Source organism: Rhinolophus ferrumequinum, chromosome 23 (genome assembly GCF_004115265.2).
Source record: "Rhinolophus ferrumequinum isolate MPI-CBG mRhiFer1 chromosome 23, mRhiFer1_v1.p, whole genome shotgun sequence".
In the NCBI taxonomy this organism is placed as follows: domain Eukaryota; kingdom Metazoa; phylum Chordata; class Mammalia; order Chiroptera; family Rhinolophidae; genus Rhinolophus; species Rhinolophus ferrumequinum.
Genome location: NC_046306.1, coordinates 9,335,717 through 9,353,069, shown reverse-complemented (window position 1 = coordinate 9,353,069; position 17,353 = coordinate 9,335,717). Strand labels below are relative to the sequence as shown.

Sequence of the window (17,353 nt, the reverse complement as noted above, 5' to 3'; positions counted from 1 at the left end):
AATAGACCACAATTGGTTTCATCACCTTACTGTTACGGAGATGTATATTATTTCCCGTTTCTAGGATTGTCAGTAGTGCTGCTGTAACATTCTTGTACATATCTTTTGGTGGACATAAGAACAGATTTCTTTAGTGTATATTCAAGAGCAGCATTGCTAGATGGTGGCGTATTCACATATTTGGTTTTTGTAGCAAAGGCTCGTTTCCCAGTTCTACCTCCTCTTTATACTTTAACACACACACATGCACACACACTTACACACGCACGCACACGCATATGCACACGCACAGGTACACGCATTCCTGAAGGATTTGGGTCACTGCTTTGGTTGTGGGAGTGATTGTACAGACGGCATCGCTTGGACATTTGCTTCTGCAACTTGCTTCTTTCCACTCAGAGCTCTGTTCTGGGATCCATCTCTGCGGGAGCAGCCGCTCGTGCTATTTCTTCTCCATGTGGGATCTGTGGTGTGAGCAGAGTGCCATGCTCCCTTCCAGCTTCCGGGCATGGATGTTTAGCTTCTTCCCGACTGGGATTCTGTTTCTGGCGCTTCCTGATTGTCTGTTCCGTGTTATGCAGGCCCAGCGAGGATGGGGTCGGGGGCTGTTGCATCCATCCAGGTGGGAGACGAGGGTGAGGGGCTGCTGTGCGGATGGATTCCAGGGACATTTAGGGAACTTGGTGGCGGGGGGAGGGAGGAAACAAGCCTGGCACTCTGGGGGCCAGAAGCCCAGGGTTGACTCCCTCTTCCCCCTTTCTGGCTGTGTGACCTTGGGCATTTGACTTTGTTGCTAAGAACCTCACCTGTAATTTGAATCATTCACCGTGCCTGGCCAGGGGGTTGTGAGGGTTGAGTGAGTGAGGCATTCAGTGGACTCAGCAGGGTTTAAATTCATTTATTAGCTGATTGACTTTAGGCAAGTTACCTCATCTGAGCCTCAGTTTCCTCAACTGTAAAATGGGATGATAATAATACCTGCCTCTCAGTGATTTTGTGACAGTGAAATGAGAGTCTGTACATATAGCACTTGTTCAATGCTCAGTAACTGATAGCTACTTGTTACTGTTACTATTCCTGGTATTGACTTCTCTGTCTGCGGGGGGCGGGGGGGGGGGTGTGGGGTGTGGGGTGGCAGGGCCCGCTCTTTCCCCCCTCTCTTCTTCTCAGGGGTCATTGGAAATCTTTGGAGCCCAACTATGCACAACAGCTGAGTCCCTGGTGGGTGACCTTGGGCAAGCCCAGCCCCCTCTCAGAGTGGCAGCTTTTTCTTACAAAATAGGATTTGTGGTAGTGCCTACCTGACCAGGTAGTTTCCTGCCGAGCACATGATCTTGAAAGAGGGAAGCTCTAGAGCAGGTCAGGTGGGGCCTGTGAGGGGGCGACATTTTCCTAGCAATGCTATGGGGCCTCCCAGAGACTGAGGTGGCTGAGCCCATTTGGAAAGGTGACATAGGGTGATGAGAAGAGAGAGGAAGGGGGATTCTCACCCTGCTGACCCCCTGAGGGCAGGTTTCAGCAGCAGGGAATTCTGACCCCTGGCTGCAGGGTGGGGATCCTCAGGCCACAGCAAGAGGGAAATGGTGTCCCAGGTTCCCGACCTGCCTCTGATGTCCCTATGCTGTGTGGCCTTGGGTGCCTGCTGCACCTTCTCTGTGCCTCAGTTTCCTTTGCTGTGATGGTGTCAGGGAGGCCTCGCTCCCTTGGCTGCCGCATTTCCTGGCCCCCACAGCCCCCCCCCCCCCCCCGGCCCGGCCCCCTTGCCCTCGTGGAGGCCGAGGCCAGGGCTCAGGGCCAGGGCTCCGCACCTTGACAACACGCCCACGCTGGGCACAAAGGCCCATTGTTTGAGCCCACGTTGGCGGGGAAGCGGGCGGGGAGCAGCCGCCTTTCACCCAACTCGCTTGTGGTCGGCGGGGACTAAGGAGCGATTCACAGAGGCCCTCGCCCCCTGACTGGGCACCCAGCCAGCCTGCCTCCCGGGCAGGCACCCTCACCAAGCTGGGCCAACTCCTACCCTGAGCTGGGCCTCAGTTTCCCTGGCTGAGAAAAGGGAAGCAGAACAGCTCTGGTAAGAAGGGCAGAGCTTGCCAGCTGCTCTGGGATCCATGGGACTGTAGCTTCTCCTGGCACAGAGAAGCCACCCTTCTATCCCTGAGGGGATACCAGGGCTTTGGGGCCCAACAGGCCTGGGTTTGAATTCTGGGTGATTTTGGGAGTGAGTCTGTTCACCTCCATGAGCCTCCGTTTCTCCATCTGTTAAAGGAGACTTGGAGTCCACGACTCTCAGGGTGAAATTAGTTAAGTGCTGTCACAAGGTGGCATTCATTTGGTCATTATTCGTTCCACAACACATACTGGGTGTCAACTATGTTCAGCACTAATTGTAGAATTTGGGGGGTCCAGTACAAAATGCAGTGCGCCTTTGTTCAAAATTAAGACTTTCAAGATGGTGCCAGCATTAAACCAAGCATGGGAACTTCTGAGAGCGGGGCCCTGTGTGACGGCCTGGGTCACATGCCCGGGAAGCCAACCTGACAGTGCGCCAGGCGTATTTCAGGTACAGGACACAGTTAACGAAAAGGAAAGCCTGTGCCCTCATGGAGCTGACAGTCTGTCTGAGGACCCAGGACTCGCTCAAGGCTGTAGATGTTTCTGGAGCCAGGTGCCCCTGGAGGCCTCCTCCTCCTGGGCCTGTTGACTGGGCCCTGCAGGGTGAGCTGGGCCCTCAGACTTCCCTGTGAGAACCCAGTGTCAGTGACCCCACGTCACGCTGGGCACCCACAGTTGTAATGGCTGATATGTACTGAGTGCAGACTGCTGGGGCTGACCCGGACACTTTACCTGATTAACTCAGAGAAGTTCTATAAGCCCTGCAGAAGGCAGGGCAATACCACTACCCACTGTGCAGATGGAGAAACTGAGGCTCAGGCCAGTGAATAGCAGAGGCAGGATTTACACCCACGTGGTCTGGCACCAGAGACTTAATCTCCTATCCTGCCCTCTGCCAAGGGGGACAGTAGTGAGCCAGGGTGTACGTGGCTCAGGGCAAAATTAGGGGTAGAGGCCCTGCTGGGGTTCAAGGCTGGGAAGGGCCTAGATGTGCTGGTGGCCTGCCAGCTGCCACCTGGGTTGGCCCACTGTGTGGCCCTGAGTCACAGCCTTGTGTCCTGGGAAGCTGGCTGTGCCTCGGGCACCCGTGGGGCCTGAGTCACAGCAGAGCACACCCTGCCATCCTACCTACTTCCCACCTGGGCCCTGGGACAGGCAGGCCCTCAGAGCAGGTCCCTAGACAGGAACCCACATTTCTGCTTACTTTTGGGAGCAAGAGAGAGGCACCTGTTTGCAGCCTCAGAAGCACTTTTCTACGTCCTCTCATTGAGCCCCAGCCCACCCTTCCAAACTCCCCTAGGATGGATTAGCTGGCTGGTGAGTTACTGAGCTTCCCATCACTGGGAGCATTCAAGGCAGGATAGACTGGCAAGAGTGCTGGGGAACGTTTCGGCATCAGGTGGGGCCCAGTGCTGGAGTATGTGACTTCCAAAACCCGAAACTTTATTCATGTGCTTATTTGTGAATAGCTACTGTGAGCAAATGGTACAAAACCCAAAAGTACAAAAGCATATGGAATAAAAAGTCTTTGCCCTCCCTGACCCTCAGTCTCCAGCTTTCCTTTCCCAGAAACGGCCTCCACTAATTGATTTTTCTCCCCGAGCTAATTTATGTGCATATAAATAAATATTTAGATTGCCCTTTCTTCCTTCCCTCCTTCCCACACAAATGGTAGCCAACAATTTTTATGCCCCATTCTGCCCCTCATTTTATTTTTGTTTTATTTGATAACTTATCTTGGAGACTGTTCCAGATCAATACACGCAGAGCTGCTCCATTCTTCTTACCTTGCCACATGGTATTCCTTTTGTTTTTGAAAACAATCTGTAACACATTTGATTAAAGGGCTTTTAAATTTCTGAATTCTGTTTTCTGGGGATCCGTGCTGTCTTTCATTCTGGTGGTGGCCTGAGAAAATTTTCAAAGTTTGATTGGAATTCTAAGCTTTTCCTACGTCCATGGGGATTTTGGTTGAGATCATAAAAGGAAGAAAAGGAAGAGAGTGAGAGAGCACCTTTCACCCACATCCCTCCATGCCAGGCACTGGTGATCTAATGGTGAACCCCATAGGCACCAGCTTATCTACCTGTAGTGTGCCCAGGCTGTGGAAGGAGACGCCCATGTGTGGTGCTCGGGAGCCCAGAAGTGAGGACTTCGTCTGTGTGTGTGTGTGTAAGGGCTCAGGGATGGCTCCTCTGAGGAGGGGCTATGTAAGGGGTCTTAAGGGATACATAGGAGTTCGTAGTGGAGATGAGCCGACTAGGTAAAGGGGAGAGCGTGAAGAGTGAACTACTCAGTAGATATAGCAACAACTACCAGCTTCCATTTATTGAGCACCTACTATGTGCCAAGTATCATGCTCTGTGCTTTACAAATCATTGCTGCATTTAAACTCCCCACAATGCTAGGTTATCACCCCCATTTACAGAAGGAAACTGAGGTACAGAAAAGCACAGTAGGGAGACCGGATGGCTCAGTTGGTTGGAGCCCGAGCTCTCAACAACAAGGTTGCCGGTACAATTCCTGCATGGGATGGTGCAATTCCTGCAGCTGAAGGTTGAGGGCGGCGACTGGACTTGGAGCTGGGCTGCGCCCTCCACAGCTGGATTGAAGGACAATGACTTGGAGTTTATGGGCCCTGGGGAAGCGCACTCTTCCCCAATATTCCCCAATTAAAAAAAAAAAGCACAGTAACTTGCTCATGGCCACATAGCTACAAGTACTGGAGCCTGGATTTGAACCAAGCAGCTTGAGCTCTTGGCCATTCTAATATTCCACGAAGGTAAAGGGATAGCTGGTAAGGCCCTGAATGGGAGACTTAAGCTTCTGACCTTCCCAGCTCAGGTCCTGCCCTGCTCAGAGGCCCTCAAGTTCCCCATAGCCCCAGGATTCCCTGGCCTGAGCCGCCCCTGCTGAGGTGGACGCCGTGGGCAGCACCAGGCCTCTCTTGGTATGGCCGGGGGGACAGTAGGCGTGACCTAACTGTCAGTAATTAGGGAGCAAAGGAGTAATGGGGGGCACATACCATGGTCTGTCCCCACTGGTGGGTTTGGGATATGGCTAGAAATGGGACATGACCTTGAGGTCTTGGCACCTCCAGGCCTCAGGGCTTTGTCTCAGGTGCAGCTCTGGTTGGCACTTTGGCCCAGCCCCTCTAGGCTCCCAGGAGAAAAGAGCGTGGGCAGACCCTGAGCCCACAGACTGTCCCCCATTGTGGGCACTGGGTCTGGAGCTTTTAAAATTCCACTGACCCTTCAATGTGAGAATTCCATTACCCCATTTTGTAGATGAGAAAAATGGAGGTTCGGAGAGGTGAAGTGACTTGTCTAAGACCACACAGCAGATAAAGGGCGGAGCTAGGACATGAATCCAGACCCCGTGTTTAACCACCGCATGCTCCTGTCCCCGCCCACCCCATTCAAGAGGGTTTCCCAGTCTGTCCCTTGGCAGGCGCTGAATCTCTTTCTCTCTCACCTGGTCTTCAGGGAAGGGGCGATGAGCCCCTTGCCCTGGGGAGCTTGAATGCTGCACCCAGGGACTCAGTATCCAGGGGAGACCTGTAGACGGCCTGTGCTGCTCCCCACCCCATGCGGCCCCCTCCACAAGATTAAGACGCAGGGCCCATGTTCCCTTCTCGCTGCTCCCAGAAGTGAGAGAATAATAGTCGGTTCAAATGTCAGGCCTGCCATGCTGCCTGTGGGGAGACTGGTTGAGCAGGTCTGGGGGAGGGACGGAGGGAGGAAATTATTAATAATTACAACGCGACCAGCCCTGCTGTGGCCTTGAGACGTGTCTGTGTGTCTTCGGAGGTGTGGGGTTGGGGATGCTAATCCAGGGGCACTGCCCTGGAGTGGGGAGCAGCCCGGGGACCGGGGCAGCTTCCTGGGGCCTGTGTGTGTGTGTGAGGCCATGCGAGCAGTCAGCCTCCCTGAGCCGAGGCACAGTTGGGCCTCCTTGCCTCCATCAATCCAGAAAAGGAGGGATCTGCCAACCTCTAGAGGAGGCACGACAGAGCTCACTGTGTACCTTCAGAAGGCGTCTCACTATGTGCCAGGTTTAATTCTCACAACAACCAGACGGGGTTGGCATTGTTATTATCACCAGTTGACAGCCGGGGAAACTGAGGCACAGAGGGGTTACGTCAGGATTTGAACTCAAGATGTTTGATTGCAGCCAGACTGCCTTCCTTGGCATCTGCATACTGTGCTGGGGGTGGAGGGATCCCCATTCCCTGACAGGGCCCTCACCCACGGCCCCAATATCAGCACCATGCCCGATGCCACATGCCAGAGGATGGGAGTTGGTCTGAAGCTTCCCTGAACATCAGTCTCTTCATCTGGAGAATGGGAACCAGAGTTCCTTCCTCCAGGGTCAGGGGTGGCCAAGGAGGGGAGGACGTAAGGAGGGGAAGGGTGGGTTTACCACCTGCCCACCATCTCTTCCATTTCAGACGGGTCCCTGGGACTGTCCCTCCACCAACATCCTGTCTTTCCTTCCGTCTCCAGCACCCACTGCAAGGTGTGCCTGACAAGCAGCTCTCCCCTGAGTCTTCCTTGACCCCTGGGGTGCCGCACAGAGCTGGTTCCCCAGCTGGGCTTTGGAAAAATCCACTCGGAACAGCTGGTGAGTGATCAGTTTATGCTTTAGCAGGAAAAGGGCTCGAACGGTGGAACTGGAGGCAGAGTTTCGGGGAAAGGATAATGGGAATTCTGGGAGCCGAAAGAGAACCTCTGGGATTCGAGCAGCTGCCACCTATGGCAGAGGCACGCCCGGATCGCGTGCCACCAGCCCCAGGCCTGGTTGCGTCTGTGGGGGACCTCTGGGGCGTCCCCCTCCTTCGCCTGCTCCCATGGGCCGATAAGACCCAGCCTCGCAGGAGGCGGCGGCCGTAATTACAGTCCTTGGTGGTGGAGGGCAGGCGAGTCATGAGGTGGGGGTGACTCAGAGGATTGCTCCACGAGGAGCGTGGGGGTGGGGGCTGCCCGTCTGCCCCTCACGGGGCTGGCCTAGGAGGGCCTGGGCACCATGGGGTGCAGCCAGGCCAGGGTCTCCCCCCTGGGCCCGTGTCCCAGGCCCCTGTGTCACTTGGCATCCTTGGGGATTGGCATTACGTAGGGAGCTGACCTGGGCTGGGTTTTCCCCTTCCTCAGTCCCGGACACCGGCTTCTGGGAAGTGGGAATCAGGGCTCAGAGGCACTAGTGAGTGGGATTGGATTGGAAGCAGCAGGCTCACAGCCTTGCTGATGAGAGAGAGAGAGAGAGAGAGAGAGAGAGAGAGAGAGAGAGAGAGAGAGAGGGAGAGAGAGAAACCTCAGTCAAGTGTGGACTCAGAGAACCAGCAGATGGCGATTTCTAGAACCAAGTATTTCCAGGTTCAGGGATTCAGGGGTTAGCGGATTTGTAGAATTACACTTATAAGATCAGGGACTCCGTTACAATTGGTTCCAGAGAATTCATACATCCAAGGAGTGAGAGATTTTAAAAATAACCACAGCAGCTGAAGAGTTTAGGGGTAAATTATCTTGGTGTCTTCAACTTGCTCCCCTATGGGTTAGAAAAAAAAAAAAAACAAGACAAGAAAATAAAAGTATAAATATTCATCTCTCTCATCTATCCAGCGAGAGGGAAAACACACAGACGGAAAAATCAGGAACTGGTGAATTGAGCCGTTCGTTGCACTTGTTTTTTTTTTGCCTTTCTATGGGTTTGAAATTTGTCACAATAAAAAGTCAGGAAAAAGTAAACTAGAAAGTGAAATATAAATATAAACCACAGCATACTAGATTATACAATTTGGTGATCTACAAAATCATGACTTTCTAATCTCTGCCTCCCTAATTCTCTTAATGTGTTTATCGTATTTTTTATGTACACACCAGTCAGAGCGCGTACTACCAGCCAGGGTCTGTTCTAAGGCTCTACAAACATCAACTCATTTAATTCTTACGACAGCCCTCTTAGGCGGGTGCTGCCAGGACTCGCATTTCACAGATGAGGAAACTGAGGCACAGATGGGGGAGTCACTTGTTCAAATCGTGCTCAGTGTGTACTGCGCTAGACTCTGGGACAGAGCCAGGAACAGGACAGACATTGTCCCTGCCCTGGGGGGACTTGGTAGGGGAGACAAATAATAAACAGATGAATAAGACTGTGAGAAGTACAAGGAGAAAACTAAGCCGCCGTGGTGGAGGGCAGGGAGTGAGCAGGAGGCCCCTCTGAAGAGGGGCTATTTGAGCTGCGACCTAAGGGGGAGACTAGGCGTTCTGGGCAGAGCGCCCACTGATCGCCATGCTTGTGCCTTCTGTCCGGACCGCCCGTCTCTCTGCTTCTCTGTGCTCAAATCCCACTCACCATTCCAGGCCCAGCTGGACAGGCAACTTCTTGGGGTTCCCTGACTCAGGGGGAAACTTGTCCTGCTCCCCATCATCTTCTCTTTCCTCCCTGTCCCCAGACTGACTTTGAATGTGGGGAGCCTTCATTAGAGTTAGCAGCACCACCCACCTGTCAGAGATGGAGGTCCAGAGATGTTAAGAGACTTGCCCAAGGACACACAGCTAGCAAGTGTCCAAGGAGGGATCTGAACTAGGAGCTTATAGGCTGCCTTTTGGCTCTTGTTCACCTGTCCACCTCCCTGCCCACCGTGGGGGCCCGTAAGGGCTGGCTCAAGGTTAGTTCTATGCCAGGCACCACGCAGCGCTGGGCCTGAGCTGCTTGGAGAGGGCTTGTGGAAGGATTTGACCTTTGCCAGGCTGACAGCATGAAACTGAGTGAGGGGCTAGGCCAGGCCCCAAAAGTTAGCTGTACCCCTAGGGGTAGGTAGGTGGGGACCCGAGCCCCTGGCCTCCCAGAGGCACCCTGCCCTGCCACCCTCCATGCCCCAGTGAACATCTGGAGCCCACTGGGGGCAGCTGGCCCTTATCACCTTTCCCTGAACTGGTCCAGACTCTGCTCCCCAAACTGGTTCCTGGCACCGACTGGCACAAGACCAGGCTGCCTGCACAACCGGCTCCGATCTTGGCCCCAGGGGCTCCACCAGGCGGTGGGGACAGGGAGGTGCTGAGGAGGGGTGCTGCTTTAGACAAGGGGTGCATGTGTGCATGGGGAGCAGGGCTCGGCCCCTCCCTGTGTCTCTCTCACTGCGGAACCTGGTGGGGTAGAAGAAGCCCAAACACTGGATTCCCCTAACTGTGTTCAAGATGGAGACCTGCCTCGGGGATGAAATAGTAGCGCAGTAGCTGGCACAGAGTAGCTGCTCAATAAAGGCCGGCTGTTCTAGCTGCAGACCAGGCCACTGCTTAGGGTTTCTGTGAGTCTAATTTATTTTCACCAGGATTTACCGAGACCTTACTATGTGTCTGGCTGGGGGCAGAATGTTGGGGTCACACCACAGAACAAAACAGACAAAATCCCTGCCCTTGGACAGAGAGTGAACAAGTAAGCAGACAGCATCATTTCAGACCATGGTAAAGGCTCCGAAGGAAATAAGCAGGGAGGTGTGATGGAGAGTGACCAGGGACTTCTTTAAATAGGGTGGCTGGAGAGGGTCTCCCTGAGAAGCAGGTGTGACCCAGAAGGGGTGTTGAAGGTGAAGGGAGCAGCAAAGGCAGAGGCTGTAAAGGAGGAACAAGTTAGGTGGCTTCAAGGAACAGCTGGGCAGCCACTGTGGCTGGAACAGAGTCAGTGCCAGAGAGAGGTTCGGAGAGAGGGGGCGGATGTACAGGGCCTGGAAATGGAAGCGGGACGAGGAATTCGAATTTTATTCCAATGGTCATCATGATAAACAAAGACCAAAGTTATGAGTGACTGCAATATGCAAAGTGCAAACTCATGCTGATTCACTTTCCACCCAGAGCTTGGGCCCGTGGGGTCCGGCATCTCAAAGAAAAGCACCTCATCCCCCCAAACCCCCAGCCTTTCTTTTATAAAGAAATACAAAGGTAACAGGTCATTGCCATCTGTTAGATACAAAGGCAGCGTTTGTTAGTTGCGAATGCAGCCATCGTCTCTGTCTCCGGACTTCAGGGCCTGTTGGAAGAGTGAGGTGGGCTGGGGAGGGGGAGTCATACCACCCGCTCTGGTTTCAGCAGCATCGTGTCAGTGGGGGAAGGGTTGGGTGATCAGCTGGTCCAAACCCCTGACTCTCAGATGAGGAACCTGAGGTCCAGACGAGGGGAAGTGAATGGCCAAAGGTGACACTATGAGTCAGAGGCAGATGCAGCACTTGAACCCAAGACCCCTGATTTCCAACCCAGACTTTCTGAGAAATGGGTGTCTTGTTATGTGCTTCCCCTTTGTTCTTTCCTCCCAGACAGAGTCAGCTGCCCTCTGGGGCGGCGGGGAGACCTGGGGCAGGGGTCGAGAGGTTTGGGGCCCATCCCTTACTCAACTGCCATTGTGAACCAGTAGAGTTCAAAATGGCAGTCCAGTAAGCGGTGGGCCCCCAAAAAGTTCTCTGTTGTGGGCGCTGTCTTGGTGGAGCCCTCAGACCACTGCTCTGATGGACCCCTGCCTCTCGAGGTCGTAGAATTCGAAAAAAGGGAAGAAAGACGTTTCACCCAGAGTTAGTAATGACTCCTGAGGGTTCAACCCCACGATGGCAATTGCTGGGTTTCGAGGTAAACAACAGGCATCTAAACAGATTGAATTAACCAAAGGACGACTCCCATGTCAGACGAACGGGTCCTTTGGCTCCAGACCCAGTTTGCACACAGAAAGGGTTCCATAAGGGCCACTTCCCATCGACCTAGCGGTGACCGAGCCGTGATCTGGAAACTTGAGAGGTCCAGAACACACAGAATGGAGCGCAGAACCATAAAGATTCTGATATCCAAGGTGGGTCAGCCAGGTTCGGAACAAGTCGTTCCAGAGTGTGGAAAAAAGTACATTGGAAAAATAATCTAGTTTTTAAAAACTGACTTTATTTTTTAGAACACTTTTAGATTTGCCGAAAAATGGAAAAGATAGCCCCTGACACCCAGTTTCTCCTGTGATTCACGCCTTAACATTCGCGTGGTGCATTTGTTCCAGTGAATGCACTGGTGTTCATGCATTTTTATGAACTAAAGTCCGTGGTTGACTCAGATTGCCTTAGTTTTTACTGACTGTCCTCTGTCTGTTCCAGGATCCCATTCAGGATTCCACTTCGCATTTTGTTGAAATGCCCCTTTCGGCGCCTCTTGTCTGTGACAGTTTCTCAGACTTTCCTTGTTTTCAGTGACCTTGACAGTTATGAGAAGAACTGGGCAGGTGTTTGTTTCCTAGGCTGCTCCTCTGTTGGACGACTTTGATGTTTCTTTCCTGGTTCGACTGACGTTATGGGCGTTGGGGAGGCAGCTCTCCGAGTGAAGTGTCGTTTGTCTCGCAGCACGTCAAGGGGATGCACGAGCAGTATGACCGCACTGTGGTGTTGACCTTGATCACCTGCCTCAGGGAGTGTTTGTCAGGTTTCCTCACTGGGAAGTTCCGCTTTTATCCCCTTTCCATACTGTCCTCTCCGGAAGGAAGTCACTCTGTGGAGCCCCAACCTGAGGAGTAGGGAATTATGCTCCCCAGCAAGATGATTTAGAGTTCTGCGTGGGAGCGCTGTCTGTTCTTCCCTACGTATGTCTGTGTGTGTTCGCTTCTTTGTTTACTCAATCTTTTACATATATCATATGGACTCAGCGATATTTATTTTACTTATACTTGGGGCTATGATTCAGTACAACTTAATTTTATTGCTCAAATTGTTCCAACTTTGACCATTGGAGTTCTTTCAGTTGGCCTCCTTGCCTCTTGACATACCTCTATCAATATGGGTTTCCTTCCTGCCTTCCTCCCTTCCTCCCTTTCTCTCTTCTTTCTTTCTTTCTTTCTTTTCTTTTCCTTCATTTCTTTCTTTCTTTCTTTCTTTCTTCTTCTTTCTTTCTTTCTTTCTTTCTTTCTTTCTTTCTTTCTTTCTTTCTTTCTTCCTTTCTTCCTTTCTTCCTTTCTTCCTTTCTTTCTTTCTTCCTTTCTTTCCTTTCTTCCTTTCTTCCTTTCTTCCTTTCTTCCTTTTTTCTCTCTCCCTCCCTTCCCCCCCCCCTCTCTCCTTCCTCCCTCCCTCCCTTCACTCTTTCTTTCTCTCTTTCCCTCCCTCCCTTCTTCCCTCTCTCCATTTTTTTCCTTTCCTTTCCTTTTCTTCTTCTTTTTCTCTCTCCCATCCTCCCCCGCCACCTTCTACTTTCTTACTTCATCACTACAAGATACTTCAGGCTCATCTTGTACATTTCCTGCCCCAGCCTTAGAATCAGTCATTCTCCACGGAGCCCTGGTTCCTTTTACTGAGAATCGTATTAGAAGATCTGGGTGTCAGGTGTGCCCACTGCTCGTGGGTGGCATTTCTTGTAGGCCTTCTCAGCTGACAGACCAAAGAAATATATGTGTGTGTATATGTGTCTATATCAACCCATGTGTATGCACATGTCTATAAATATATATGTAACCACCCATATCTATATTTAACTAGACAGAAGTTCGTACTGATGTCTCCAGAATCCATTATTTTTATCACGCGGTTTGAAATAGTGTTGTATCTCTGTATCGACAACGGTAATGATCGCTACGACTTAACTGTTTATTAAGTGCTCAGTGCTCTCTAAATGTTTGAGTGCATTATCTCCTTTAAGCTGCGTGATAGCCCCAGACCCTGCTTACTCCCCTTCACCCCATTTTACAGATGAGAAAATGTTGGCACAGAGAAGTGAAGTGTCTTTCCCAAAGTCTCCCAGCTAGTAACTGGTGACGTAGGTTTCAAACCTAGGCTCAATCATGTCAAACATTAAAATGCATCTACACCTTGCATTGAATAGATTTTATATACAACTAAAAGCAAAACAAAACAAAACAACTTTGCCTTACAGTCGACTGGTTGATATAGTATTATGAGTATATTTCAAAGACATTTAACTTAAGTGCCATGGTTTCCTTTGAAGCCAATACATTTGGGTTTTAGATCTCAGACATTTTCCGTGTTAGGCTCTGTTGTCTCTAATGACCAATGGATGGCAGAGCTCAGGCATATGGTGGTACCAGTCCATCCAGCCACCGTGTTGGGTCATTCCCATACCCGCCTCTAGCTGGCCCCTTGAGAAATTTGCGGGGACACAGAGTCTTCTGGGAAACATGTCTGAGGCAGCTCAGATCCCAGGGGGATGGTAAGGAAGCAAGTGGAGGGAGAGGACAGGCAGCCATGGTGCTCTGACTGCCCCAGGTGTTCCTGGGTCAGTCCCATCTGACATATTGGGCTTCTTCAGTGGGGAGCCTGGGAGGAGCCTGCCCTGATCCCCAGGAGGCAGCGGAGGGCAGCTCAAGGCCCCGCCTACTTTTCCTCATATAGGGCTTCCTCCTCTCAGACTGGCTACAACCTCCTCAGGCCCAAGGCCAGCCTCATTCCACCTCCTCCAGGAAGCCTTCTCTGCCTGCCCCGCCCTCAGTGATGTCCATGTTCCCAGAAATCCCAATCCTAGGCCAAAGGTCTCTAACTAGCGACCCTCAGATGTACTTTCTTTAACCTGCACAGTGTTTTCTAAAATTTTGATTTGGTAGTGAACATTGAAGAACAAGAGATTTCATGTAAAAATGTGGATACCCAATCTCTCTTACAAACGTTGAAAGCCTGATATCCCTAAGCTCACATTCCACTAGTTGGTTCATAATCGGTGCTTGGCTTCTGTTGGCAGCATGAGTGGGCCGGATGCTTCCAGCTTGGAGCCCTGGCTTTGGAGGCACTCGCGCCTGATTTTCAGTGCAGCCCTGCCCCTTCCTGGCTGTGGGACCTGGGAAAAATAGTTTCTCCTCACTCCGCCTCAGTTTCCTCATCTGGAAAATGGGCTTAAAACAAAACCTCCCTAGTGGGGTTGTTGTGAGGATGAAATGTACTAATGCCTGGGATGGGCTAAGGACAGGCGAGGCAATCCGGAAATTTCGATAAATATTTCCTGCTCTTTCTTGTTTTCTTTGCTTTGACACCTCTCATTTTATAATGATCCCACTATCCATCTATTCATTCCACAAATGCCTGCTGTGTACCAGACACATGTGAGACCCAGTGCTGCCCTTAGAGAACTCCTCTTCCTGGTCTAGCTGAGAAGAGAGGTGTTTCGCTCACTTATTTATTATTCAGCTGTACAGGTGTTTATTGAACACCTACTGTGTACCAGGAGTTATCAGAGCATACGCTTTAGCAGTGAACAAAACAGATGAAAGTCCCCGCCATAATGGAGCTGACATTCTAATGGTGGCTGGCAGACTACATAATGTCGGTGGCACTAAGTTCTGTGAAGAAGAATTGTAGATATGTCAGAGGGGCTGCTGCTTGGTCTGGAAAGGCTTCTCTGTGAGCAGGGAGGGAATGAGCCACGTGGCTGGCTCCCTGAGGTAAGAACATTCCAGACAGAGGGAACAGCAAGTGCAAAGGCCCTGAGGCAGGCACAGGCCTGGGCCTGGAGTATTTGAGGGGCAGTGAAAAGGCCAGTGTGACTAGAGGAGAGTGAGTTATTTATTTCCATAATGTTAGAGTTCCTGTCCTCCCTCTCATCATCGTCATTATTATTTTTTTACAATGAGTCTTAATTTTTAACCCAACAACACAATGACAACTTATAAAAATAGAAATAATATCTGGGAAGCTCTTGGCATGTTGTTGGTATGCAGGAGCAGTGACTGCTCTTATTATGTGTTTTTCTCATTTCTGGTAGGAATGAATCACTTATTTCTAGTGTTTCCTAAAGAGGCAATGGCCCTTGGGCCTTGTCCCACTGTGGAGTGCCTTTCTTCTTCTTCTTCTTCTTTCCCGGCTTCCCAGAGATCTGACTGACACGTCACACTGCAAATTTAAGGTGGACAACGTGTGGAACTGATACACTTCCACAGTGTAAAATGATCACCACTGTAGCGTTAGCTAACACCGCCGTGGGAGACCTTTCTGCTACCCCATCATTCTGAGGGTTCTGGGAGGTGAGTGGGCGGGTGGGTGTTTGTGTGTCCTCCCCTCCTCTGCCCAACTCTCCTCCGTTCTTTTTCATCTACAAACTCTTCATCCGAAGGAAGTGCCCAGACTGGGGCCATTGAAAATGTGTGAATTCTCTGTAGTTTGCAATGCATGGAGGCCAGGGGTCAGCTCCTTGAGTCTGAAGGGGTGTGGGGGGTGGGGGTGCATGAAGTGCTTGAGAATGAGAACCTTAAAATAGGGCCCGTCCCACCTGCAGTCCTCTCCCTGTCTCCAGGGCAGCGCGTCAGGGCCCGCCCCCTTCTGTCTCCCCACCTCCCCAGATGCTGTCTGATCCACTCCCTTTTCTCCTGCCCTGACCACTGCGATCCCTCCTCCCTGGGCTCCCTGCTTCCACCCGGGTCCGGCTGTCAGTTCTGCACACACAACCAGAGGAGCGCTTTAGAATGAAGTCAGCCCATGTCCCTCTCCTGCTCAAGAGCACTTCTGGGCCCTGCCTAGCTCAGAGGCTCTCCGAGGTTCTCCAAGGCCTGGCGTGATGGGACCCCATCACGGATCTGAGCTCACTGCCTCCGTCCCCAGCTCTGTGACCCCTCTACCTGCCGCATATACACAGCTGTTTCTCCCCTTCTCTCTGAGGCTCAGCTCAGCTCCCAGCAGCCTGCCCTGCGCACCCTTTGGGAGGGGAATCTTCTGTGATATCTGTTCACAGTTCCCTCCCTCCACCCTCCAAGCCCCTGTCACTGGAGAAACATTCGTGGGTCTGCTCCCCGGAGAACACCATGTGCCCTCCGGGGGGTCAGCCCCAGGAAGGAGGGCTAGGCCCGGGGGCTGGGCCCCAGCGCCTGGGACGGTATTGACATGCAGTGTGCAGTAAGTGCTCAATGTGTGCTTGGCAAATGAATGAGCATTGGTGATTTAAAATCAGACCTTGGAATCTCTGCAATGTTTTTAAAATTCCAGCAAATGGAGAGTTTGAGACTCGGAGGCACTGAGATTCAGCTGTCTCTGCCCTACCTGCCCACCCAGAGGCGTTTCTCTCTCTCTCTCTCTCTCTCTCTCTCTCTCTCTCTCTCTCTCTCCTTCCGTCTCTCTGCATGTTCCTTTTTATCACTGTCTTATTGCGTTTTGGTCCCTGTCTTTCTCTGTATCTTTCTCTCTTCCGCCTGCCTTTTTTCCCCTCTTCCCTCTCCTTCCCTCCTCTGTTCTCTCCTCTTTCTGTCCCCTCCTCTCTTTGTCTCTGTCTTGTTGTCACTCTCTCTTTCCGTGTCTCTCCCTGTCTCTCCTCTATTTGTCTCTTCTCTCTGTCATCCCCTCCTCTAGCCTCCACAGGCCGTGGGCCAGCTCCTGCTATAGAACACTTTTCTGCCTCTCCAACTGCCCCACAAAGGGGCCCCCTCCAAGTGTGACAAAGTCAGTCCTGCGAGGAGCAGGCCGGGAGCCAGGGAGGCTGGCGCTGGGCGTGCAGACGCTCAGCAATCTTCCTGTGGCGTGATAACCTCTCTGCTCTCCGGGCCCCACTTTCCTTGTCTCTCCAAAGAGAATAACAGTTTCTGGGACTTCTTTATTTCTCTTCCAAATATGCTTATTATTTTATTGGCTCGTGGTGAAGCTCAGAGAAGTTTATGGGTGGGGGAACTTCACCAACGCAATGTCCACGGCAGCAGCAGCAATCCTTGCCAGGAGCTGACCACGTGTGGGGCCAGGCTGGGTGTGTTGCCTGGCTTAGGCCACTGTCTGCCCTGGGCTCTGCATGCAGGGCTCTTTCTGCCCAACCAAGCCTCCTTTTATAAACTTGAACTCACTAAGCTGCTTCTAGTCTCAGGGCCTTGGCACATGCGGTTCCCTCTGTTTGGGATGCTCTTCCTTCTATCCTTGGCCTAATTAAACTGCTTATTCTGATTCTGGCTCAAACTTCACCTCCTCCAGGAAGCCCTCCCTGATGATACCTCACAAGTCCGGTGACACTGTTAAACACTTTCTATCACTTACCACAGTTGTAATTACTTTATTTATTCGCTCTCAGCCCCCACAGGGCTCCCTACCCTATCATCTGAGCTTACGTCTCCCCCAGAGGGAAGTTGGGAGGCCCAGGGTCGTGAGTCAGCAAAGTTCTTCTTCCCTTCTTGACACTTTCTCTGGGGAGGTTGGGAGCTGGCTTCCTCCAAGGGTGACTAAATTCAAGGGTGCCTAAATGGAGGGGAGGTGGGCAGGGCCTGTCCCCATCCCCCAGAATAGCCATCGGAGTACCAGACAGCTTCTCTTCATCTCCAT

The 17,353-nt window shown here is 51.8% G+C and overlaps 1 protein-coding gene across 1 annotated transcript in view; it reads left to right on the top strand.

Annotated features, from left to right (window-relative positions):
* Nucleotides 1-17,353, top strand: part of LOC117015781 (uncharacterized) — a 153,680-nt gene that overhangs the window by 62,847 nt on the left and 73,480 nt on the right. The window contains exon 5 of the mRNA XM_033094550.1: nt 6,618-6,735. Within this exon, the coding sequence (XP_032950441.1) occupies nt 6,618-6,735 (118 nt within the window). The remainder of the gene's footprint in view (nt 1-6,617; nt 6,736-17,353) is intronic.